At 36.5% G+C, this 27877-nt stretch overlaps 1 protein-coding gene and 3 long non-coding RNA genes across 14 annotated transcripts; 2 read left to right on the forward strand and 2 right to left on the reverse strand.

Moving 5' to 3' along the window:
• Window positions 1-65: 65 nt before the first annotated feature.
• On the reverse strand, window positions 66-15444 carry LOC100880013 (putative Rho GTPase-activating protein CG5521). Of its 10 annotated transcripts, none has more exons than XM_076536221.1 (29): window positions 14949-15443; window positions 13637-13747; window positions 13430-13447; window positions 13028-13199; window positions 12599-12956; window positions 12230-12507; window positions 11868-12162; window positions 11362-11732; window positions 11056-11278; window positions 10777-10984; window positions 10576-10707; window positions 9969-10205; window positions 9229-9419; window positions 9058-9156; window positions 8700-8984; window positions 8499-8624; window positions 8261-8428; window positions 7581-7691; window positions 7354-7512; window positions 7102-7281; window positions 6663-7026; window positions 6439-6587; window positions 6190-6365; window positions 5659-6118; window positions 5197-5483; window positions 4812-4948; window positions 4404-4502; window positions 3837-3857; window positions 66-3122 (listed from the first exon to the last, which is right to left on the reverse strand). In XM_076536221.1, exons 1-29 carry the CDS (start codon window positions 15052-15054, stop codon window positions 2962-2964), a joined length of 5682 nt encoding a protein of 1893 aa, XP_076392336.1. In that variant the 5' UTR covers window positions 15055-15443; the 3' UTR covers window positions 66-2961. The 10 variants fall into 10 exon arrangements, with proteins under 10 accessions (XP_076392336.1, XP_076392334.1, XP_076392338.1 ...); XM_076536219.1 differs by having other exon boundaries at window positions 4404-4529; XM_076536223.1 differs by lacking the exon at window positions 9969-10205 and having other exon boundaries at window positions 4404-4529; window positions 14949-15444.
• A 2077-nt stretch (window positions 15445-17521) lies between these two features.
• On the reverse strand, window positions 17522-24434 carry LOC105663104 (uncharacterized). Of its 2 annotated transcripts, none has more exons than XR_013039542.1 (5): window positions 23300-24434; window positions 20689-20769; window positions 20241-20623; window positions 20032-20148; window positions 17522-19916 (listed from the first exon to the last, which is right to left on the reverse strand). It is a non-coding gene; the product is annotated as an uncharacterized LOC105663104 (long non-coding RNA). The 2 variants fall into 2 exon arrangements; XR_013039543.1 differs by having other exon boundaries at window positions 20241-20608; window positions 23300-24252.
• Window positions 20622-27877, forward strand: LOC143265237 (uncharacterized). The gene is made up of 2 exons (XR_013039551.1): window positions 20622-22144; window positions 27535-27877. It is a non-coding gene; the product is annotated as an uncharacterized LOC143265237 (long non-coding RNA).
• LOC143265239 (uncharacterized) lies at window positions 25997-26890 on the forward strand. The gene is made up of 2 exons (XR_013039558.1): window positions 25997-26109; window positions 26261-26890. It is a non-coding gene; the product is annotated as an uncharacterized LOC143265239 (long non-coding RNA).

Here is a 27877-nt window from a genome sequence, read left to right on the forward strand (position 1 = left end):
AACGAGAAACTCAAAGAGGTCGCAATTTCAAATTTTCAAACACAATAATTTGTAAATACATGCAGTTAAAATTGATTCATTATAATTTTATTGTGCAATAAAATGTACATTCCATCGCAGAAATGTGTACAATCAACACGACATCAGAGAAATTACGAATTTCGATTATAGAAGAATCACGATTCGAGTCAATTCCAAATACGAGCGCAGTCTCGCTATATGGCTCTTTCAAGTTTTGTGATCGATGAATGCGAATGAATATTGTTCGTTGAACACTCGTTATATCGCCACACGCTACATCATGCAGCTCCATTTATATGGCCCTTCACACAATTTTGTTCGTTTCTAGTCTTGCTAAGGCCAAATAGCGAGACTCCACTGTACCGCCTCTACAAAAGAATCACCTAACTTGTTCTTACGAATTGTAAATATATTTATAAGTTTTCTATTCGAATGCTATCGTTTTCTATACCAACTATAAATTCTGCAAAGTTTTTTTACGAAGTTTGAATTTCATATAACACACAGTTTATCAGCAGAAATTTTATTGAAAATTTCAAGAAACCTATTTGTTACTTTACGATTCGCAGCTGCTGCTAAAAATGTTCCCGTCTAAAAATTTGTAACGACCGTCAATTCACGTAAGTAGAAAATTAAGTATATCTATGCAGGATTCTATTTGGTAAACAAATTAGAACGAGGAGGCTTTCCCTTTTAATCGTATAAAATAATTATATGTTTATGTAGATATATATTAACTCTGTTCTGTATCGATAAAGCATGGCGAATCGCAAACTCTTTGTACATACATTTTCTCTGTTTCAGACCGTTAAAACACAAATTAACACTTTCGTACGAATAAGTAGGAAAAATTATATAGTACAGATTATCTTGTGTGAACAATTAATATTCGTATTTGTAATAGCTATTACACTCACAGATAATTTAATCATTGTTAAGAAAGAATGAAAAATAAAGGGAAAACTTGAGAAAACAAAGAATGTAAATTGAAGCAATGTTACGAGCAGAAGAGGCACCTTAATATTTTTCTTTTGCGGTAACACTTCAATGCTTCTTTTGCATTTTCTTGCAGCTTACATTCGCTAAATTTCGTTCCAAACAGTTACAAGCGAAGTATTCAGTAAGAAAAATAGTTCGATATTGTGCTAATAATATTAACAGCAATTTGTATATTTATAACATAAATAATAGCGAGCAATTGTTATAATAATATCGATGAAGATAATTAATTAAGTACAATGTTTAAATATGTTTTGTAAAAGCATCTTTACACAAGATTGCAATAAGTTCATTTCCATTTCTATACGTATATATGCATATATATATATAGACCAATACTTTTGTTCAATAACATAGAGATACAATATTTTGCAAAGAATAATTTTCATCAATGACTTCAACGTCATTCGCTGGCTTAACAATTTATGTACAATACATATACACGACTCTCAATCTACTTCGTTATAAATTAGTGAAAAAATAATGCTGCTTTGGCCATGGTCTGCGTATTGATAATATTATTTACCTACAACTTCGTTGCTAGATACCTACACATTCGAATGCGACTTTTTTCTGATAATCATCAAAATGGTCAAAAAACTCGAAATGTTTATTTATTACAATTTCAACTTGAATACCGTTATCAATATATCATTTTTCTCTAAACTCCGTTCATATCGACAGCGACGAATAATATTAATACTTTGATTATTATCACCGTGTTCAAGATGAATTATTTTTTCAAGCCAAAGTTTTATTCTTAGTTTACTTTCAAAACTCATTACTACTTCTTTCCTTTTCTCATCTTCATTAGTGTTTAAACACTTTTTGACACAGTATTTAAAATACTTCTATTTTACGTATCGTAAAGCACCAAATACTTATAATTTTGGTATAATAACAAAACTGTTCCCTAACTGATTCTTCTGCAACAATGTACAGAAATGAATATACTTGTAAACTTCGGTAGAAGATCCGATTGTCGAATTTGAATACAAAAACGTAAATGGAATGCTTTTATATTTCTTCGAAGATACATCTAAAGTACTGAAATGACCGATAATGAATAATATATAGAAAAGATTTTTGTATGGAATGTAATGTACAAACATATTTAAATACCGTGATTGCATCACGTTTACCAAAAATATTCACCGAAATTAAACCGGCACGAGAGGTAAAGTACGGGTTATTACATTATTAAGAAACATGACGTTGATTCGTAAAACTTTGACGTTAAAAAATAACATTTGATTCTCATCAACCTTTCCGTAGTCCCGCACTATGCGGTAAACATGGTAATCATGTTTCTTCCTATGTCGCCCAACTACATTACAAGAAACGAGTTATCTTTGTTATTTTATCGTTCACGAAGGCATGTAACATCGAGGAGCTCATTATTTTTAATATAAATTAAGATTGAAGCTTTAATTGATACAATCGTTTAAGCTTACCTATTCAAGTACAAGGGTAAACTGATCTTAAGAAAGTACTGTACAATGGAAATAGCTGTCACGTGACGCTAATCAGCGTATATAACAAACCTAGTACTATTGTATATCTATGATCAGTTAAATCTTCTCGTATATTTACGTTCCAATAAATTAATATTCACGTTGCAACAAATAAACAACGATCTGTACATTTAATATAAAAATTAAACCTAAGGACGGAAAACAGAAAACGCTAAGACTAATTCAGATATTTCATACCCGCTGCTGACACAATGTCAAAAGTAGTAGGTAATCTGAACCTACTTTTTTGTCCTTAACGTGTCTACTATCTCTGTTGATGTATGGAGCAGTGAACTGTGTTGCTACTACGATACATCGTAGCGTTTTAAAGAACTCTCTTAAATTACAACTTGTAGGATATGACCAAACAACCTCTTGTGCAAAAGTGTTCATTTTCGTTTATGGTATTTGATAGAAAATTCCTTATTTATTTATATCTCGGACTATCGGGGGGTGTAGATTGAGTGTTTGCCCGTTGTTTCGGTCCAGTTTTAAATGACATCTTTTTCACAGGCCTGGGAGAAATTCCATGGAGCGCTGTACTGTCTGGAGTGTCGTTACTAAACCATACTCTACTTCCATCAGAAACTGAAAACAAAGCAAAATGACAATCGTTTCAATTAATATTATACGCTTGAAATTATATACAGGAAATAGTTACGTTTAGTACAAAAAAAGAACAATGGGTTTATTAGAAGTGCAAATGTACAATAGCATAAATCAACGTGCAATCTGATTGAAAAAATATATAAATAAAAATTGGTCTATGTTATTTATGTTTTGTAGATAACAAAAGAAATTAATAAAAATCTTGATTCTCGCAGTTTCCTTTATAAAGTAAAATGCTAATTTCATAAAATGAAGCAAGCTAAAAAAATGGAAGTGTCAAACTGTTTGCATAATCCTTTTATGTGAAAAAATTGATGTAAGATATATATACATTTAATGTTGAAACTGATGGGAGGATGAATGCCTGTATTTACAAATAGGCACATTCATTTGCAACTATGTGATTAACAGAAAGCTAGTTGGAATGTACAGTGCCATGCAAATATAATCTTAAAAGACTGAACTAATATTTTCCTTTTCTAATTAATGCACTTTGTTTCAAGATGCGATGAGAATGTTTGAGAAAAAGAACTTATAATTTGTAACAGCCTTCTAAGATACTACGCTTGTACAGTACTGTACATTATTTTGTTCTATTAAGCAACATTAACGTAAATGGCACATGTAATATGATGAATATTAAAGAGATATTATCCATCTATGTCTAATATGGATGTAAAGAGTAAATTTTACCTCTGAATAGATTGTGTAAGACTGTTAAAACAAAAATATAATTAAGAGATACGGACATTAAATGAAGAGTAATATATTTATCTTCAGTCTTGTTCCGCAATATATGTACATATCTTAACATAAGTTACTGCATAAAATCTTACTATTTTACGTAAATAAATAGTGTCTATTTGTGCAGAGCCTGTCTTACTACTTTACTATTCTATTTAAGCAAATATTTGTTGCTATCTATTTCTTATTTAAGCATCTGTCCTATCTCTCATTTTAAATTGACTGTTGTACTGTTTAATAATGAGTGTAATATTATACTTATTTTTTATATGTAGTTTAATAGGTTGGAGTTTATTGGGTAAAATAAAAAATTAATATATAAATTCGCATAATTACGAACATATTATAACTATCAGGTAATCTATGAAAAGAAGAAAAAATAAATGAAATAAATGGAGTACATTTTGTACAGACAAAAACATTAGAAAACAGCAAAGAAAAAATAAATAAATTATAATACTACCTTGTTGGGTGGTGTTACAAGGTGGGTGGGGGTTAGTGGACTGAATTAGTCACCTCTATTCGCGCGGTTATCACTGCTCGCTGCTGAAGAACTTCGCAGACCCGATCGACCTTGATGTGAATCTATAAGGGCTGCTGCGAGGTTTGACGATGCTGTGGATTGCACGCTTGTTGTAGAGCCTGACAGTGTGACATTGATAATAATAATGACTGACATCTAAATTCATGCATAAACTATTGAAAAAGGTTCAATTTTCGGCTATAAGCTGTTCACAGCTTCTATGTGAAATATTCTAAAAGAAAGACTATTTTTTAATAGCTATGAAGATCAAAATTGTGCACTGAATTAAATTGCAAATAAACACGATTTGTATTAAACCATTAAACTGTTTTAAATCGAAATGTTTGCGAAGGTATAAAATAACATTTATTTGTCCTTCTTACTATCGTATGCAAACTAACCAGATACGGAAGAAGTCCCACTGAATGGACTTGGAGGTTGTACCGGAGAATATACGTTAGCTGTAAACTCTTCAAATGTAGTAGCTTCTTTATGATTTCGCATAACGGTATCAATAGATCTTGCTCTCTCCTCGTAACTGAAATGTGTCATATAAATATTAATGTTTAATGCGCATTAACGCGTTGACTACCGCGTCACACACACACGAATGTTGATTCAATTTTCAGAAAAATCCATTATGTTAAAAATTCTTTCACTTTCCTAATTAATAATCGGTAAAGTTTGTTACAAATAAGATTATTAACTAATAAAGATTTCAACTTCGACGCGGCAATCAACGAGTTAAATAAAGTTGGTAACAAAAAATCATGGTAACATGCTTACTAATGTTGATACAACGTAAGAGTAGACCGTTTTGCTCTACTTGCTGCTAATGCTGTTGTTCTAACTAATCCAGGCAGAACTTTATCTTCCACGATGCATTCGTCAAACAAGGGTCCAAAGAATGGAATTTCTGGCTTACGAGAAATTTGGATTCTGTACAGTTTATTATGCAACGGATAAATTACTATTAAAACATCGCAAAATTCAGTTGGTATAATGTCTCTGCGATAATCTCTCCAATGTTCGGACCAAACTATATGAATCTCATCGTTACCCAAATGCCGTGTCTGAAATCATTTGATCATAAAGTAATTTCTAAATCTACATCAATAGTCGACGATTACAAAATGTGAAGTTTTAGCGAATCTTTAACACGGCAGCACTGCAAACACCATGCACGCCCGTATCCGTGAACTATTCGGTGAGTGCTGCCCCTCATTGATCTACACAAACAAAACTTACTTTCTGCAGCAAACTTTCAGGACTGTCAGAAGGCATTCTCGTCGCGACGTGAAAAAGTATCTCCGTGAAAGACGTAGCAAAATAGGGCGCTGTTACCCCTGATGCTTTTCCAGGTATAAGACCTCCAAGAAAACCTGTGTGCGATTCAAGCTCGACCTCCCAGGCCAATCTAGCGACGAAACTTTCGTACTCTTTACTAGCAGTGACATTACTCAATATAGAGTTCTTATCTTCTTGTCCCTGACTAACGTAAATCACCGCTATTTTGTGTGTTTCTCTGGATCGCTGGCTATCGAGGTTCCTCAATTCCCGCAGAAGTTTTTCATTTTTCGATAACAAATGCAATTTTGTACGTTGTTCCCAACCTGACAAACCTAAGTGCGAAAATAAAAGACGGCAGTGATGAAAGGGCGCTGGAGGCGGGCGACACGATGGTGGACTTATTGCCGACGCGCACATGCTGAAATAACAATTGTATAAATAACAATTGTATAACTACAAATACACCATCAGATGCTGTAGACAATCTACCTAATATGTTGACTCCAATTATTGATATGCTCTTGTTCCGCATTCCTCTGATTGAGAATGGTTGCAATAGTTTCACTTTCAAGATAATGACCCTGTGGTGGATTAGCAGGCGCGTTAAGAGCTACTTCTGGATTAGTTAATACTTCCGGACTTGTGTGTCCTATATATTGTAAGAGCTGAAGAAGTTTAAAATTATTATTATATTATTCATTCATTGAACATTAATTTTTTCGAAATGGGTAAACGTACATCATCCAAATTATCCATATCGCTCGCAGCATTCGCAAACGTGGGTAATATATGAGGTTCACGATGTCTTATAGTATGTCGAGGTGTACAAGTTTGAGATGTTGTAACACTGTTTAGATCTTCTATTTGCATTTTTGCTTTCCACTCGACTGAAGAAATGAACAGATTTGATGTGAATTGTAACATAAAAGGAAATTTCAATTTCAATAATGTATCTGTCTTACCGTGTTTTGTAAATGCTATTGGAATATCGTCTTCGACGAACGGTTGACTGTACAAAATAGAACTGTCCCAAGATGCTTTTCCTGCTAAATCTCGCAACAAAACCCTGACCAAAGACGGAGCTGTTGTTAATCCTGCGGTTACACCTCCTCCGGGCGCATCCAATGCCGCCAATTCAACGAGTGACATTATCACGGAGTTTGATAACATCAATAATTGTATATTTGGCGCATGAAAAATGGCAGAAGAAAGCTCATCCCCATCAATACCGGGTACATCATCTAATTCAACAACTAATGAAGATAATCGTGCAGCTCCAATACCCATGGGAAAATGTCCCAAATGATTTATCAAATGCATCATTACCTATGAAGATGAAACTCAAATGATAAGTAACATTTTTAAAGAAGAGGAAGAAGAACTAAAAAATTTATATGTCACCATTTTTGCTGCCAACTGAACAGACTGAATGTTTCCTCGTCGAGGTGATTTCATGGAAGTTTCGTCAGCCAAGTTATCCAAAGTTATGTCAGGATCGAAATCATCATCTTCATCTTCATGACTTTTGTTCGACTGCGTAACATCTTTACTGATTTTATCTTTCACTATATTATCCAAAACCTATGTGTATTTAAGGCACACATTATGATTTATGTTGCATTAGTTTTATAAGTATAGTCACACGCTACTGACCGTGAATAAAGTCATTAATAATGGTTTTCCTTGAAATACACGCAACAAAACAAATGGACCAAGATGCATAGCCCACTCGCCCAAGCAGAACAACATCGATATTATCAAAGGACCGCGTTTTTCTCGAGTACTCATATATCCAAGTGTTTCTGACAAAATCTGAATATAAATAAATACAAGTTTAGTTTAAGTTTAATTGTCAAACAATAGCTTTCTGAACAACCTACCTGAATAATTTTACATGGCACATTTGGATACAACTCTAAGAGGATGTCCGCCTTATCGCACAGCAACAATAAAGAATCGCATGCCACTTGAGCAACAATGGCATGGTTGGCCTGCGGAACAGAGAATAAATTTAATTCAAGCATTATATTTGCATAATGTTATCGTTCCGATTAGTTTAGGAAGCATGTTAATCACTAACAAATACAAAGTATAATTGGATCAAAAATATCGTCCGACATTTTACACACGAACGTGCAATATTAAACCATGCAATGTTGGTATCCTTAGGGAGACACGTAGACATCAGTCGACAGATATGTACTGTAACAACACGTAATAAGGTTCGACATAGGTTAGCTGATCCAAGAAAAACTACCTGATCCATTAGTGGATAACAGAAACCAGCTCTGCGACGCTCTGTCCCTTGCATCCGCTGTCAATCAAACTCAATGGAATCTACTACTACTTACAACTTAAACATTGTTAGATAAACTTGTCTGTTTAAAAGATTGCAACTGCAATCTTTAAGGATACACAATGAAATACTTAGTATTTAAAAACCATATTTTAAGTACAAAATATTAAACAAATATAATTCAGATCTAAGTTAACATGCAGAAATATCAAAGAATCTTTTTTTTCCATAACCGTTTTCCAAGAACAGACTTGAAAAACTTACTCTGAGTGCTAAAAGAAGAACCGTGACAGATTCTGGTATCCTCGGATGTTGATTTTTGTAACACAGCTCTCTGTACACAAACATAGCAATACTTGAAAGTGCCACGCATCTTGCAATACCGGTAGGTTCTCGCCTACAACTTCTCAAAAGAATCGTGATTATGTGCTCCTACAATGAAACAATTTGTATCAAAATATTTCCACTAGGTCTGTATTAAATAAATACTACATTTTATCACCTTCGCATCTGGACATTTCATGGTCACAATATCCGTCGAAGTAGGTTGCAACACAGGTAATTTAATTGTTGTGGCAGGTAAGGACAGTAATGATCCGATTATCGAGACAGCCTCTGTCCGTGGTGCCTGTAATGATATTACTTTTACTTCTATATCTCTATAATACCGTGCTATAAAGTTACTATGAAATTTATATTATACCCCAATATCCTGACTGCTTAATATGACATTAGCAGCATGGATATAATCCAAGATTAAAAGGCTAGACCCAGGAAGATTTAAACTGAACAATCTAGGACCAGTGTACTTGACAAGTACATGTAATACTTTACTGTCGTTACTAACGATACCGTTATGAACCGCACGATAAAAAAGTGTCAAGTGTTGTTTTGGTAAATTGATATCCTGCGGCTGTACTGTCAAAAGACAGATCAAACGGTACGCTGCCAATTTCCCTACTTCGTACTGACTAGGAAGTTGTATCGCCTAAAAACAGAATAACCCTAAATAATGTCAAAATATTATAGTAATTCGAATATAGTGAGCAATGTAGTAAAACCTTGAAACACCATGGAGCAATTACTGTTAACGGAGGTATAAGTTCCGGAGCTGGCGGGGTTGCCTGATTGTCTCCAGATACGCCTTGATTCAAACGAATCTACACAACGCGAAATACAACGATAAATAGTTTGTTTTAATTAAGGTGTATGAAATAAAATCGACATCGCACTTTTATAAGGGTTTGCGTCAGTTGAACCAGATAATCCATAACTTGACCATGAAGAACTGGATCTTGAATATTATTCACGTCTCCTAATGCAGACAACATACGTCTCCACAATACAACCGCTACATCAGGTAACCATCCACGAACACCACCACCTGCCATAACAGATCTTCTTTCTGATGCATCATTAGTATCTGTAAAATAATAATTCATAACCAAACCTTTCAAGTTCTATTGATATATTAATACAACACCAGAAATTATAAATGAATAGAAAAATTAAAAATTAAACTTAAAAAATTTATTAGTAACTGCATTCATTGATGTAACTAGATGAGGTCAGTGTGAGCCTTATAGTAAATAGGGTAAAGTAACAGAATCTGGTCTGTTCCAGATAATCCTAGTTACACCAATAATCGCATTACGAACGTAAATAAAATACGCAACTACATATAATTTTACTATGTGACTATACCAAATGACATGATATAAATAAAAAACAAAGATCGTATAAATAAAATCGTTAATATACAAAAAAAGAACTTAAGCAAAGCGAAACAATCAATTATTATTTAGATAATAATGCACTTCACTGTTAGTTTTACGTTATGAATGTTGTGCAGTAGATAAAACACACAGAAGTACTCTGATTTTGTAAAAATGTTTATATGTCGTTACGCAATTAAAAATGATGCTCTCGTATCTTGATGAAGATATGAACTAGTGGCAAATGATATACTTACCAATACTACTGCCGTCAATATTTTCTATCTGTATCGGACTGTCTTTGTTGCTGTCAACGCCGCTGCTAGGCGTTGGAGAAGGACAACGCGGAGATGGTGGTTCGCTATCAACCATAACAACGCTGTCCAACGACTTAGCGCGTCTGTTGGGTAACATTTTCCGGCCAACTCCTGACGATGCTGTGGTACCACTTGACAGCAGCCGTGCCATGTCTTGCTCTATCGATAGGGGGAGTACTGCGCGCGTGGAAATTGTTTACGCTTAGTACACAAATAAGCCACAACCACTGAGAGAAATGTTTATATTAAACTGAATTAACTGATGACTCGACGAGTAAAATTAGGAGAAAGCACGATCAAGGAGAATGAAGTCACACACGAAGGGGAGAGTAAAAAGATAAAAAGAAAAGTATGAGACGAGACAAGTGTCTGGTTGATGCCAAACTAATTATTTTTAAACCAGAGTCAGCGTCAAAGCAAAAAAATAGAAGACAAAGTTATAAATAAACTGCACGCACTGTCAGCAACATAGATGGCACTACCAAGTAATAGAATTAATGAATTATAATGAAAACAGAAGAGGAATGATGATAAGTGAATTGCTTACCAGGAATACCACTGTGTACAGTATGTGCACGATGTCTATGAACCTTTACGCGTGCTTTCCCATTGTATATCGTATTATCACTTGCACTACGTGGAAGAGGTCGAACTTTTCTTAAGTCTCGCATTGGATGATCTGTTGAAAAGAAGTATTTCATGCGACTGAACATAATAACTTTTAAAGAACTTTTGTTATGTCCTTTACCAGTAACACTTTCTTTAGAAACAGTATTGTTATCTTGGTCAACGCTTCCTTTGCGTGGGGGTTGAACGCTTCCGGTGGAAGCAGCACGGCTTCCGACACCTCGACGCTTTTTAGTTTTTTGTTCGCTCAATCTATCTAATGGCAGATCATTCAAATCCAAATTGTACACGTGCCTGGCAAGTACCCTTGTTAAAGTATCCAATGTTTTCTACGATAAAAAGTAAAAAATAGTTCCGCTGTTATCATGCTCGCATGAATATAAAGTTTATTTCAACTTACCGCCCATTCTCGAATCAATTCTTCCCATTGTGTCAATGATGTCAGAACTTCCAAAAACTGATCCCATAATTGGGTAGAAATAACAACGTTTAAATTGGCTTTAATCCACGTAACGATTAAGGTCTGAAATATGGCAGGTGCGAGTTTGCCACCGATGCTTTCCTGAACTTTGCGCCGAGAAGATTTCTCATTCAGAACGAGTGATGTTATTTGTAATAATACCCTAGTAAATAAATACAAAGTAAAAGTATAGATTTACTGGATCGTTCTATCGTTTATGAGAAAATATAAATTTTACTTGGTTACCTAAGCAACTGTTCCCAAGTAGCAGGTTCTAATCTAGAATTCATTACGACGTATCGGTAAACATTCAAGACTCTTTTGCAACTATCTGTTTGTTCTTCCAATAATGTGAGGGACGCGTTAGGTCCATAATTTTCGAGAAAAAAAACATTAGAAGCTTGTGTGATGAATATTTGTAAAACATTCTGTAATCCTGCTCTTATAAATAAATTTTCTCTGTGTATAGCACCAAGGTAGGAGTCGTTCCTTAATCTCGTTTGACGATAATTTTCTGACGGACTTTTATCCATATCACTTATATCTTTTTTGGTATTATCTTCTAAGTCTCTTTCTTTGTGGCTGTCCAATGGCTCTAACATAAATGGTGGAAGTTCCTATAATATTAAATTCCCAAATTTTCATAAGTCACTTGATTATCCAGACATTATTAGTAAAGCAAAGATACTTGGCCTACCTCGGATAACAATTATGCCAACGATTATATATAATAATTTTAATGGGTAACTTACATTCATTTGAATCCAATCTTTATAAACGGCTATAGCTTTCCTTATAGCACCAGCATGATTGAAATCCAGCAGAAACGCTTGCCTGTACAATTCGTGTACAAAATTTACATTATCTCTGTTACCATATAAAACCTCTCTAACAAGGGTAACTGCTGAAACACTACTATCTTCCTGATTTTGATTCTCTTGTTGTGATACATTTGATTCAGGAGATAGCGAAGTGGAATCAGTTGGATTTTGTGTAACCGAAACACGACGAAGTTCTGATTCCGTATTTTCTTCGTTCGGAGTTGTGCTAAACCAAATTAAGAGTTGTGTGAAAATCATAGAAAGGAATGAAACTTCCGAATTCAATATAATACCTATGCGAAAGATGTGCGACACGAGTATCTTTTCGAGCGACATGGGTAAAATTAGCGATCCATTTAATCAAAGCAACTTTACATAAAACATAATTATCTTGACTTTGATTCGTTGGTTTACGCATCGTAGGCAATTCTAAATTCGGTTTGTATAATGAAAAATTATCATCAAACTCAGGACAAATATAACGAAGGTACGTAGCTTTAAAACGCTCTAATAAAAATTGAAAAGTCTTGTGCTGTCGTGAAGATTTATCCCGCCATTCTATTTTTACAACCTACAAAGAGAAATCAGATATTTTTACAACATTGATTTTAATAAAAAAATAAAATTAGATCAAGGTAAAACATTTCAACATGAATGTATACCTGAGTAACCATAAATTCAAGTAATGCTTCTAAAAATCGAACAGTCTCATTATCAAGAGGCTTTTCCCCACTTTGTGGAGGTAAAATGGGTCCATTGTCCACTGGAGTGACAGGACATTGATTGGACCCATTATCATGAAAAGTACTTTGTGACAATTGTGTATCATAAAATTCTCTCTTATCTTTATCATCACAACCTATTACTTTTGCAAGTTTATCTTTTTTCCCATCTGTCTTGCGCTCTGATTTATAAGGAGATGGTTGTTGAGGTGGAAAGCCTGGTACCAAGCTTGCAAACATTTGATGGATGTGTTCGGGTGCATTTTCACCAAGTGCTTGATACCACAAAATAAAATATCTGAAATTTTTAATTAATATAGACATATGAGTAAAATCAAAGATACATGTACTATATTCAATCTAACATACCTTATGGCTTCTCTTCTAAGTTTCCAGCTATTACCAGGATGTAAAAGTTTCTCCAAAATCCTTGCCAGGCTATGACACTGCCATCTTCTATTAAGAAGCTCAGGAAGAAGAGTTAAAACTTTCTCCAAAAGCTGCAATACCTGTTCTAATTCCTCCCTATGTGCTTTATGCACTATAAAAAAAATATTTTCTTAATAAATGTATAATATTTAGCTATGTAATCTTTATACTTTAATACTAATAAACAAAAATAAAGTAAAGAAGCACTAGTTCATAGAACTTATACACATAGATCAATCATGAAACTATTATACTTAAGTAACCAGATGTACTGAGCAGATTAATGCAACTCAAACTTCAACATGCATGGGATATTTACTTTGTCACCTGTCTATTACTCACCAATGTGGAATGAAAGTTCTGGCAGCAAAATAGAAAGAAAACAAGCAAACTATATGTAATTTTAATTTTAATATAATCATCTCAAATATATTGCTATAAATAAAACTGCAGTTACATTGATAGGAATTGCAGTCATATTCATATTTGTATGCAATGCAAGTATAATTTATATTATAGACCATAAAATAACTATATTAACATCTTTACCTCGTTGCCTTAGGTTTGCTTCAGCTGATACGAAACAATCATATAGAATAAAATACACGTGACTGAAGTTGCCTTCAAAAAACCCTTTTGCTTCATCGGTATCCACATTTTCTATAAAACATAGGCATACACAAACATCATGTATTTCAATCAACTTATATGTTCCTTTTACAATATTTCCTAATTTGGATTAATTGATATAAATGTTGAAAATACAGCAATGTTTTATACTACCAAAATTATTAATACATTCTTTTCATAAGATGTTTGGATCATAGGGAAGGTCATAGAACCTCTGTTACATCATCATTGATTTCAAGCACCTATGCTTCTTGCATGCTTTTGTACGCTCATGAAACTACTATAAATATTATTTTCATATGCAAATATGTAATCATAAATATAAGTTCATATAGATTTATTTATATAATCTCATATATTAACAAAAAATAATGAATAAAAAGATAGGTCAAAACTGTTAGTATTCTTTATCTTATATAACATTTTGATCCTTATTATATGTACACAAAAACATGCTACTATAAAAAATAAAAGAAAAATGTTTGTCACAGAATTAGACAGTCTGATTTCATAACTTTCTATGGGAAAAAATTTAATTACTACACAAGCAGCAAGAGTTTTTAATGACTGCTAATATTTGTATACATGAGTGTACAGTATTATATGCATGTAATAATAATGTAACATTAGCTGAAATTGGAGGCCATGGTAACCAACTTACCATGGTCATGCGGTTTAGTGATTAGATACTTTAACTAGATACTACAACAATGGCAGTGCAAATGCATATGAGTAAATCATGTTACTTTTTGGTAAGAAATTTCTCTTGTACTGATTAAGCTATTGTTAAAAATTAACCTTCTATTGAGATATAAATTTATTTATTGAATCTGACATTACAACTCAAACATTTTGGATAAACATTGAATTCTATCTTACAATTTGTTCAATCAACCTTCATTTCAGTAGTTTATACAGTAAAAAAAAGGTATAGTAAAAGGTATGAAAATACTACAGCTGTTGGTACCAGAAGTGGAACAGTTTCTAGGAAAAGTGAAAAATAATCTGGTCGTATTTTTGACGAAAAATTCCAGAACTTCTACGACAGCATTAAAACTGTCTCGCTGCTTATGTGTAGGCGGCAAATGCTAACAAAATTGCCGCCCCTCTCCTTTAACTGTCTTCGTATTCATTAACTACTGTGAAACTGTTCCTTAATTTTCACTACGAATTAACGTTGGCTTATATCATGAGAATATAAGTATCAGGAGGCAGAGGAACACTGGCTCACCTAGTACGATTTTGAGATGCTTAAACCGAGTTGCGCTATCCTTTTTAACATCCTGAATCTTCAGTGTTGACTTTTTGACGTCTACATGAAGTTTTTTACTGAACATGATTCAATGCGAGCCGCCGGCGGCCGCGACGACAAGAACTATCATCGATGGTGTATAAAGTGATGCTCATGGATACAGGCCGACTAACTCTGCACTGTCACCATGTCAGGGACTCGAAAAAGGCAGCCCCTTTTATCACAGTTTGGCGTCAAATTTCGCGAGCGCACACACCTCCGATCAGATGTACGTGGCAGCCATCTTGACATCCTCGGCGCGTACTGCTCATAACCTGTCGGGGCAATGACATCATCGTTGCACACTTAATTTATTTTTCCCTTTCTCCTCGACTTTAGCCCACGTGGAAATAAACAAACGCGACTAGTTGTATTTCATCGAAACATTTTCTTACTGTCATACTATTGATACAATATTCTCGTTATCAGTTTTGACAAATAATCGCTGTCGACCACGAAACATTGAAACTGAATTTTTTTGAAAGATACCGCTCTTAGTCTGTTTTATTCACTTACGATAACATACTTTGTCACGGACAAAGTGTGCATTGCACCCAAGACCACTAGGTGGCGCAACAATATTGATTTTCGATTTAATAATAGAATCGCATCGATGAATCAGAAAATTATCCGACGAAAGGTAAATTAGAAATCCGGTTGATGAAAATAAATGTGTCTTAATAGTTAATGAACGCTGTCACATTTCCAGAGGACGTAATATAAAGTTAGGAAACATACAAAAATTAGGCATACATGATGTCACAGACGTGTCTTAAAATGAAATATTCACCATGACTTGGAAAATGAAAATAAATCGCAGTTAAATTGGTTGTTTGAAATCTAAATACAAATGTTTGCTTTAAATAACCAAATCTGCTCCAAGTTTAGTGACCAGAACTTATGAAGGAACGTTTCCCGCTGAGCACTTGATTTACTGTTGTTAATACGCGAAGGAAGAAAAGGTTTACATAGAGATTAGGTATCGCAGAGTAACTAGTCCAGGCAAGTAATCAATTATCTCTGGTACTTTTATTCGCGTTTTATCGTGACATTGAAGTGGAAAACGGTTTAACTTCTTTTTTTAGCAGAATACCATATTCGCGTGTCATCGATATATTTTTAGACGACTTTGAATTAAACACATCTGATTTCTCAACAGCCATATAGTTTCTTCATCTTTGTACCATTTAAAGGATTCTTTTATGTACACGTATATAATCTTTTACTCGCTTTAAAACAGTTTTCAAATTCTTAAATTTTTAATTTTCCAAATAAGAGTACAATAATTTAAATTTCCCGCTAAAAGTAAATAAACAAAGTATACATTGGTACATTTAAGCTTTCTCTTAATTCGATAATCGTTATTTTATGTTTCTTATTGTGAATGTAGGATAGATTGTATTCGGGGTACGAATAAGTGCTTTATTGAACGCATATGTGTACTCAAAGATCAAAGTCAGTGCAATATTATCGGCGACCGCCTTTAAATTTCCGGTTTATCGCGCGGCACAGCTTAGGAAAATAGAAATCACAATGTTAAACGCGTGTTAAACGGTTTCTTATCTCGTGGCATTTAAGCGTAGTATCTCTTACAGGACTACGCACATACACACGTACACACACGAAGGCTTCGGTCTACCGAAACATTTCCTGCATCTTACTCATTCGCGATAGTGATATGACTAATTGCGACGATAATCGTAACATATAACACGACCTGAAGTCGTTCATTTTTTTTTCTCCTAGCGATTACAACCATGGACCATGATTTTCTACGATGACAAACGTGACATGTGTTGACGCGCGACATGATCAGTAATAAATTTTAAACAATAACAAAGTTACTCATGTGTGTTGAGATCTACTCAAGATATGGTATACAATCAGAACACTCAAATGTTCATGTTTCCAACAGGAAATTATATGGCAAGGATCTGTTTAGCAACTATTGCACCGTAATGTAAACTACCGTCGATAAATATTCGTAAAAGTAAGTCATTTGATTTTTTATATGTTCAAACATTCAACCATGAACCATTCCTTTCTTTTTTATTCAGTTCCCACGGTGATATTGTTGCACGAACAAAGCGCTTTCAAAGATGAGAATATTGTTGGGTCTGCTATTTTACATACAATAGTTTGCTGAACTAGACATCTTACCGAAACATGCGCAGAAAAGAATCGCATACTGTTTCTCTACCCAGGGCTCGTGTACGAATACGAAAAAGAGATTAACGAAATTTTCAGCTGCGCCACCTTAAAATTTATAATTCCCTGGCTGGCGCCCGACCGTTTACGCCCACACCAAGTGTTGTGCACAATGCAGTATACTCGATAAACACGCCTATTCGTCACTTAAAAAATCGTTGATTGTTAGTTATAAATTGTTTCGCTTGAGGACTTGTCACCTGGTTGAGTGACGTATTTAATATCGACTTAAGTAATTTATAATATTCTGGTGTCGACATTGACTATTAGGCGTTTAATTAAATTTAAAATTATGGGTAAATAAATAAAAAACAATCATTCTTTATTTCGATAAAGATTATACATTTTGAGTACAGCGTTTTAATAAGTGTTGGATTATAAAATTAAGATACTTGAGCCATTTTAGTTCTAATATTAACAATAATAGTATAAACGATTCTTTAACAATGTTCGAATGTTCTGTTGCAATTAATGCAACCGTAACGACCTTGGCAATTTACATTCTTGTCGATGTTTCCAACGAAATCGTTCTCTCAGGCAGAAACAATGCCTTTGTTCCGTTTTTCCATCAGATGCTATATTGCCATCCTTCTAGCCATCAGCCTTGGCAAATACAAAAGTGGATAAACACTGCACCTCGTATATAGAAATTTTAATTCGAACTTCCTGTTTATTGCACCGACTATGAGCAATGAAAAAACCAGACAAAATTCCAGTTACACAAATTTACCCCAAAACCTAAATTTAACGAACTTAAAAATACATCGGTGTAAACGACCGAACCAACAACACGGGACTTCCCCGTGCATCTCGGAATAAACGTTATCTCACGCATATATTAACACAGTGTCCAATCGAAGATACAATTAAATAGATAATTAGCACGCATCAAGCGAATGTAGCGATTAACGAAACCGGGATACAACCTAATTACTCTTTACATCTGCGCTGGCCATTATACCGTATTATTTGAAATCGGTTGGCAACCGGTAACAGAACCGCTACTTTCCCTAATCTCCTTAAAACTTTCCAACTGACCCTAGCATTATTTAAATCCCGCGATAAATTGGATCTAATGTACAGGATAAATAGACCGCGAAGGATTAACTGCACGAATCCGAGGATAATGGCGTACAGCTGTACGAAACTCGGTCGGACGTAATCAGGCTGTTTGCACGGTTAACCGTACTCGATTTATTAAGCAACGTGTATAATGGTTATACATGTAAGTATGGTCGCGAGACCTGTATCCTCTCGGCCAGCACGTTTTATCTCGCACGGTTTGCAAACCGCACAAGCGAACCGAAACGCACGTGCGTTTTGCAAGAGGCAACGGGAGCGGGTGTTGACTCATTTCGCGCAACTTCCACGGCTGCGTCGTTTAAAACTCTCTGTTCTTGTGTCCGTCTTGCAGCTGCTACGAGAGAGCAGAGTCCATGCTCGATCCCGTTTTTCTCTCCCTCGTTGGTATTGTTCGCAAATCGTTGCGCGACAATTTCGCGTTAGGCATTTCCTTCTTTGTTTCAGAAAATGCTGCGATGTCAGCAGGCCACGTGACGTTATCGCACGCTTTGTGTCGCCGCCAGGAAAGGCACGCGAAGATAAACAACGACATGGTGCCGAGGCTATCCGAGATGGCGGTGCACGTGTAGAAAATCGGTTTTGATTACTTCTTTCCGTATTTCGTTACAAGCGGCGACGGCACCAATTTCTACGTATCTATACAACTAATTAATATGGATACGTATCGATTGCCAGCGTCATGTTATTACGGCATCGGTCGGTATATGAGAATACCGAGAACCGTTAGGTTTCACTGGAATTTTGGAACTTTGAGACTTTAAGACTTTAGGGTTTAGGACTTTAGGATTTTATGATTTTGGTACTTTGGGATTGTGGTACTTTGGGACCTCGAACGATATTACACGATTGATAAGCTATCACTGACCGTCTCGTTGCACTTGCACGTGCTATGCATAGCAGATATCCGCTGTTATCTAGTCTCAAAGGTGATTGACAGGAAAAATAAATCAGCACTTGCACGATTATTTGCAACGTTATAAAACAACAACACATTGCGAATTGAGAACTTCTGCATTGTATATCTACTGATTTGCAATCGTTATTATTAGTATCTACTAAAATAACTGTCATTTTTGTCCATATACGCAGATAAGATAAGGAAAATACTTCTACAAGTTGCATCAGGAAAATATTATTTCTAATTCCGTTTACAATTGTACTTATATGAGTACAGAGGTACATTTTAGCAGGTGTAGAAATTAAAAAATATAAAAATATTGATGCGCTTTGTTACACCGGGAAGATCGACAGATTTATTAACCTCAAAAAACTTTGCGAACAACTTAACCTAGATTTCCTCGTGAAACAACGAGACCGCGTGTATTCCCCGAGCACATGCGAGGCAGATCGGCGGCACCGATTTACCAAACGGCAATGACATTCCATGGCGTCGTAATTTTTCCAATCGGGTAACGTTCAAATGTGGCCGCTAAGTCGAGGCCTTGGCTATAGGCAGAAGTTAGCTCAAGGACGACGACCGGCTGTCTATTCGAATTTCATCATGGTGCGAAGCTAAGCAGGTGAATGTCAGTCCCTTCATGACCGTAATGAGACATATCTTTGAGGCATAACCGTGTGCTCCTTCGATGCATTTTCTTCGACGAAGAATTCCTTAATCTACAAATTTAAAAATTGTCAAGTTTCATAAAATTGTCTTTGGACACTTATAGATTCCCTAATTAGCAAATTTTCAAGTTATTGAATCTTCAAACTTAATAATTTGAATTCTCACATTTTCTAAATTTATAGATTCCAAAATTTCATAATCTCCACTTGTTCCAGTCCTCAAATCCTCTTCTCAAATTTCCTAAATTTTCAAATCCCCAAATCTTCGAATCTCCTAAAATTTCTAAATTATTCAAAAGTCAATGAGCACCCGATACTGAATGAATAACTATAACATCTCATCGCCCTTCGCCGTGAACATAACTCATTACTCACTGTCGTTTACATTAGATATCTCGATTTGAAGAAATGACTGATTTATCTTCCTCCTCGATCTGATCGGCGTTCGTCGCAGTTCACGGTTGATCATGCGTAAAACTAATAATGGAGAATGAGACAGGACGGAACCAGTAACTTAGAGCTTCATTGAGTTGGTTATTTCGCTACGCAGGTGGGCACCTGCGCATGTGCTTCAAAGCAGGAGGAAACGGCAGGTTGAAGAACGTCTAGCCATCCAAAGGGAGCAGGTTAAAGGCGCGAATATCCAACATATCAGATTGGTGAGTCACGCGTCTTGTTCGATATGTTCCGGCTACCCCGTTCACCGCCCACACGACCTGCCACGGTATGACTCATCGACGATTCTTGGAAACGGAACGCTATGTTCATTTGAAATTTTCGTCGTCAAGCGACGCCACTGCGGACTCTTTCGGGTGCCACTTACTTGTGTATCTATACGCACACGTGCCAAACGCTGTACCCATCCCGAGACACGATTTTGGCACTTTGCAATTTTCTGGAATACCTGAAATATTCAATTCTAAGACTTGAGAGTTTCAATATAATAAACTAGATAATACTTTGAGATTTCATTGGAATTACGATACATTTCAACATTAAAATTTTTTCATTTTTACCAAATTTTTTAATTTCGTGCCCTTGAGGTTTTGTCACTTTTTATTGTTGAGTGAAGGCTCTTTTGGTTACGGTGTATTTATTTGTGTGTATGTACACACTACATATATAGATTTGAACATTCGTTGCTCTACACTAGTCAGGAAGTTCCGCTCCAATGGCACTATCGATTACGCAATAACAGTTACGCGTACCGCCAATGAGAGGCAACCAGCAATGAAATGACTTTGTAATAGCACCGCGACTCGGTCACCGGTGAAATAATTGCAAAACAAATCGTAATCTGCTTTGAGCGACGGAGGAACGATGGATTTAGGATTCGAGGCAAGTATGTCATTCGAACGATTACAAAATGGGTTTTCGAATACAACTAAGCAAAAATTCGAACTTGAAAATTTCAGACCTCATAGTGTAGATATTTCTCAATTTCAAAATAGAAGAATTTGGGACTTCGATGAAATTTTGGTGTTTCAGAAATTTTTAGATCTGTGGATATTTGAGAATTTTTAATCTGGAGGAAGAAAATATGGAAATTGAGGTATTTCAAAATTTGAGAATTTGGAAATATGAAGTGTACGAATTCAATGTTCTTCATGCAACATGGAAGGGAGAAATCTCAGAGTGATGTATTCAATCTGATCCCTACGTAGTTACGCCAATGAGTTGAAGTAATTACAGTTTAATGACAGCGCCCTAATAAAAAGAACCCATTGATAACGCGCATATCGTCGTCCCTGGTTACAGTGTCGCGAGCGTAGCGCAACTGGCGTCGTGATTGGTCGGTTGGGAATAGCCGATGACGTCATACGCGTTCGTGGAGCCTCGACTCCGTGATCGAGGCAGATCGTTGAGCCGAGGACCGAACGTGCGCGAACCTCGAGGTATTCCCCCACGGTATGAGTCATCGGTCGCAGTTTCACACAGTTTCGGGCAAAGGAACCTGCGATCAGTGTGTGCTGCTTTCTAGTTCTTCGTAACGAGGATCTCCGTGTACCTTTTCGAGCGGATAAGGTAGCATCACCTTAAAAAAGAGAGGTTATAAACGCCACGAGATCGGAACGGTCGTCAATATTTCCTCGTTTCGCGGGAAGAAACGAAGCAGGTAGAAACCGTTGCACCTGAACGACGTAAACATGAAGCTCGACGTGTCGGATGTACTTTACGACAGCTCGAGCGTGTCCAGCGATAGCGGGACGTCACAGAGCTCGCGCGTCAGCCATGATTTTCTCTCCAGCATCGCGAATTCGTCCATGCTACCTAGCAACGTAAGTATCCCTGCTGCTCTACACCTACCTTCATTGTAAACAACCAGTGTTTCGTCAATTTCTCTGTTTAAATATGGCAACTGTAATTACGTACACGTATGGAATGCATACGTGGTTTGATAAGCGACGTTCGCGTGATTGGCCGAATGCAATCTGCGATTTTCTGGGAGACATTCGGGCATTACCGTGAATATAAACTCTACCGAATGCCGTTACGTAATCAAGTTTCTTAGAATGATTAAGCACTATTCGAAATGACAAGATTTGGAAATTATACTTCTGTTACCTGGAACGGTACGTTTCTACAAAAAGTCGTGCCAAGTCTGATGTTTTGACGAACGATTACGGAGAATGTTTTATGTTTATCATGTTTGACAGGCCTCTGATTTTATTCGAAGAAATTGTGATACGAAACAATTTTAGTAACGTGTATCTACCTGTAAGGCTAGTAATGAACTTGCAGTTCTAGATTGAGATTTATAAACGTAAAACTGTAATCGTTAACTAACGTATTTGACAATCGTCTAGACGACGAGATGTAATCGTTCCGTCACTCGAAGATGGTACACACGCCGAGATCTAAATTTATAAGTCGCGTGGCGTCATCGCTATAAACTGTTCGAAGCGAAAACATGATTTTCGGTTTCCACAATTCCCAGCAAATCGTTCCGATAACGATTGTTGCCTAAGTAGAAGAATAAGTAATGTCGTGCGACGATAACGTTGATTCGTATTGAAGCTAGTAAAGCATGTTCAGATAAACAACTTTCATTCTTGTCCCCAACCAAGCTAGCTATCCATTTAAGGCGCTCGTTACTTGTATTAGTATGACCAATAAACTTCCAAGTTACTATAGAATTAGCCAATGAAACGCTATCTTATATATCAACGTCCATTCACTGATCTCTACAGATCAATGATCCACGTCGTAACACAGTAATGTAACAACTGTTTTTAATCGCTTATTTGATAGTTTGATAAGTGTTCCTTAATATTTCTGACAAGGAACTATACTTTATAAGTATAAATAATTTGACGGGACGCAAAATTATAAATCTTGTCGAACACGCTTGGCAAAACAGGTTCCTAACGATACGGTGTGTGTGTACATTGACGTCGAATGCATTTATAGAAGCGAACAATTATGATAATTACCATTTTCTTTTACTTGCGTCATTTCTCGGTAGGCATATCCCAACATAGGCTTCCCTCGGTTAAGGGGAAACGAAGGAGCGGTGAATATCCCACCATTCGATCATTAAGTGTCAGTAAACTTATCGGTACGATATCGATAACAGATAATAACACCTCTGGTTTTGCATTAATCTCTCTCAGCTCTTTCTCGATTCTTTCACGATCGTGCCAGGTTTTTCCTAGATTTTGCCCAACAGATTAGAATCGCCCATTACCGCATTGCGTAAAATATTTTAAAGACAATATCAGTTAAAATCGATGCAGAAATTGAACATAACTGCATATTATCGAAGTTAGAAAATTCTTAGACATAAGTGCTGTTCGCATGGTTGACAACGTCGTTGGAGGGTTTAACGCGCACCCTCGTCCACCGGTTTCCCCTATAACACCCCACGTATAAATTCTCCGGCAGACGATGGTATTGATCTAGCTGCATTTCGACTGGCATGGCTTCTGCTGCCCCTAACAGCTGTTTTATAAAGAACCCGTACACGTTCTCCGCGTGACAGCCATGGTCATTTAAAAACACGCGGTTCCCTGCAACGATACACGCACCCGCCGCACGTGTACGCGAACCTTAAACACGCCCACACTCGTATACATATACATATATACATACGAAAAATAACTACGCGTGATGTTTGTCTCTTGTGCGCAGTACTGTAGATTGTACTACTGCGCAGCGTTAATGTTACGAACAGATAGCCGGCCAAGCCAGCTGTTGTCACCTAATTATCTCCGTCGCCATTAACGGTAGGGTTCAGACAAAGAAATCGACCGATAAAATGCAAAATACACACGGCGAAGAAGAAACTTGTGGCAGAGTCGCGAATATTTCATGACCTGTCCGGCACGAAAAATGTATATACGGAGTTCATAGAAAATGAGGAAAGACTCGGTGTAAACGGTTGCCACCTTTGCGATATTACATTTTACTTATTTTAAATTATTCAAGTATAATTTGAATTTATATGTGGCGATATAGCGTGAGGGACAGCGCGCAGTAATTATAACGTGTAATATTCTAATAGTAGTATGGCCATATAGCGGGTAGTAATTTGACGTGTAGCAATATGGCGTATAGTAATTCAATGTGTGACATTACATTCTCGGTGATATAGCGTGTGGTAATTATGCGTGGCGATAAAGCGTGTGGTAATTGCACTCTTGGCGATATAGCGTGTGCTAATTCCGCGCACGGCGATATAACGAGTAGTAATTACACGCGCGGCGATGTAGTGTGTGGTAATTGCACTCTCGGTGATATAGCGTGTGCTAATTATATACACGGCGATATAACGAGTGGTAATTGCACTCTCGGTGATATAGCGTGTGCTAATTATATGCACGGCGATATAATGAGTGGTAATTGCACTCTCGGTGATATAGCATGTGCTAATTATATGCACGGCAATATAACGAGTGGTAACTGCACTCTCGGTGATATAGCGTATGCTAATTATATACACGGCGATATAACGAGTGGTAATTGCATTCTCGGTGATATAGCGTGTGCTAATTATATGCACGGCGATATAACAAGCGGTAATTACGTGTGGCGATATAGCGTGCTGTATTTCACCGTATAGGGATGTAACGCATAGTAATTCGATATGCGGCGATATAGTAAGAGGTAATTGAATACAAGGTGATATAACGTGTGAGAATTAGACACGTGGTGATATAACGTATAGCAAATGAATTCGTTGCAATATAGCGCGTGGTAGTTCTACACGTGGCGATATACTACGTACTAACTCAATACGTAGCAATATATCAGATGGCAATTTAGCACGTGATAATTCGATCGATAGTAATCTAAGTTGTAGCGATATTAACACATGACAATTCAACACAGCTCGTGGTACTTTAATAAGTGGCAATATAACGCATATAATACATCACACGTACGTTAAGTACGTCGGTCACGTACCAAGAAAAATCGAGGACTCGAAAAGTTAACGATGCCGACTCGACACGTTGCGAGGCACACAAAGGAGTAGAAAATCGAAGATTGAACGACCTGAAAAGGATCCGCTCAAGCTTTGTTTCGTCGCGAAACAAAGAGTCATTTTAATGAGGGGTCAATCGAATGTTTATGGGTAAACCAAAAACGCCGCGGACCGACGGCGCGTGGCATAACAATGGCCGCCGAAAATCATCGGAGGGAAAGGCGGAAGCCTTGATGCAACCGGCTTTTTCCACCAAGGAAAACCGTGAACAGCAGCAGTAGGTATTTCTGAATATTCAGTGGAACAAAGGAAGAATAAGTAATCGGATGCGACAGGGTGAATCACGGTCGGTTGTCTCGTATGCGTGTCAAAGGATCCGCGTGTGCCTTTACTCTCGCCACGGATAAAACACGAACCGGGTATTATGCACCGACAATAAAAGAAGATACAATGGACGAGGGAGCAAGATTAGACCTTCGTGACTTCGCTGCCGATCGAACGGCTTACTCGAGACGACTTCCAAGAAAACTTGAAAACCTCCAGGGAGGTCAAAGTACAACTTTTTACCGTTGTCTAAGGAAATCCCGCGATATTCGCATCGTTTTCTTCAAGGATATTCGGCTTTTCTATTTGCTTGTAGAGGAAAAACGGTTTTGTGAGGAAAAAGCGGTATTCGATGCGGAACTAATGCTACGCGGACCCGAACTTATCTAGGCCATCAACAGATACTTTCTCCCTAAGCCCAATATAACCGAAAATGGCCGCTGCTAGTTTCACTTAATGCGGTCGTCCTTGGCCACGAATTACACTGGAATGACGGTAAACATTTTTAAAGTGTAAAAATATTACACTCCCTAGATCTTAATATCCCTTGATTACACTCCTAAATTTCCATACTCCTAAATTCCTATAGTCGACACCTTCTAGATCCTATATTTCAACTTATCATACTAACTTCCTATAACTCTAGATCTCTAAATCAGTAATTGACCGATGTCTGGCAATTAGCGTGGATGTGTTTAGCCCTTGTGCAACCTTCGAACAGCAATTAAAAAGCAATCCACTCGGAGCAAGCGTTTAGACCCGAGATAATTAGACCGAATTCCAACGAGGAATTATGTTCTTCAAAAATAGTTAGTACTAAAAAAAATTGTTTTCCCGCCATAAAAATTTGGTTTAAGATAGATACAGGTTTTATGGTAGACAAGTTGTACTTTCCAATGAATCATGGTTTCCGTTGACATTTTTCACCCGTGCGACTTTCTGCCAAAACAACGTCATAAATCTGTCAGTATTTTTCTTAAGGTAGATCGTATATATCGCTCAAGGAACCGATATTGTACTTTCTCGCCCTACACGCGTCGAAGGGCTGCTTCCGTTCTACTCCATCACGGTATTGTTTTTCAAGCGTGCAAAACAAGGTCGTAAATCATAATCCCTTGGCTCTCGGTGTGCATACCTATACCTGTACCTCCTACAATGCTAACAACGTGCCGATTAAAGGCAGGCACGAACTTGTAACAAAGACAAACACGTTTCCCGTAAAAAACGTTAACTGCCTGCTAAGTATTAAAAAATAAAAATTTATGTAATTTTAAAATTTCCATGAATTTAAATTTCACTTTAAATGCCACTTGGATCGTGACCAATCTTCAACGAATTCTTATTTCAAAACATACATAATTTGCTATTATCTTATCAAGTTTTCGAACGTTTAAAACTAAATTTGTTTGACCGTTGCAACAAACTCGCTAATTAAAACAGTATTCAAATATAGAGGTAAAAGGCAAAAAATGTTCTTAATTGCAAAGGTAATTATGAAATTTGACGGAGTTTGTCGGACTTGTTTTTTCCTAACAGCTTTTATGATCTCTCAGCCACGAGTACAGTAGTGTTTTCCTTTCTTTTTTTTTCAATTCTTGGACAAAGTGCGTTCACACGTACGTTGCACCGGACAAGCAGAGTTCGTCGAGTTCGTTGCACGTGTGCACGCACGTATGTGTGCATATCGAAACAAGAACAAAGAGACGAACACCGTGCATGCATACATCAGGGAATTCCCCGTACCGAAATAAGTGAGAACCGCATTTGTTGCTCTCCCGGCGATAGCCTCTCGGAGTCACAATAATTTTTTCTATTTTTTCGCCGTTGCACGCATCTGGCCACGAATCTGCCGCGCAATAAAACACGTGCACGCTTTATCGCATAAACTATTATTCAACTAACGGTTAAACTTGTTTCCAGAATTTCGAGTCTCTGGTTTCTGTAATTGGATAAATTTCGAGCAATGTACCTGCCGATACAAGTATTTTATTTTTGGCTACATTTTACTTAAGTCAACGATGGTTATCTTGACACGCGTTGTACAATCGCTACAATAACAACTGTACTTATAAAAGTTCGTAACTATATTCAAACACGAAGTATGAACAATATTGCTCGGGTATTTCCCAATACCGTTACGGTACAGTATCCGAAAGTGAGAAAACTGTACAGTACTGTATTACATAAGTAAATTAAAGCCTATGTTACCTTACAACATCGATACACGTGTATAATTGAATTAAAAGGCAATACAAAATTCAAA

The sequence above is a fragment of the Megachile rotundata genome, chromosome 10 (genome assembly GCF_050947335.1).
Source record: "Megachile rotundata isolate GNS110a chromosome 10, iyMegRotu1, whole genome shotgun sequence".
In the NCBI taxonomy this organism is placed as follows: Eukaryota; Metazoa; Arthropoda; class Insecta; order Hymenoptera; family Megachilidae; genus Megachile; species Megachile rotundata.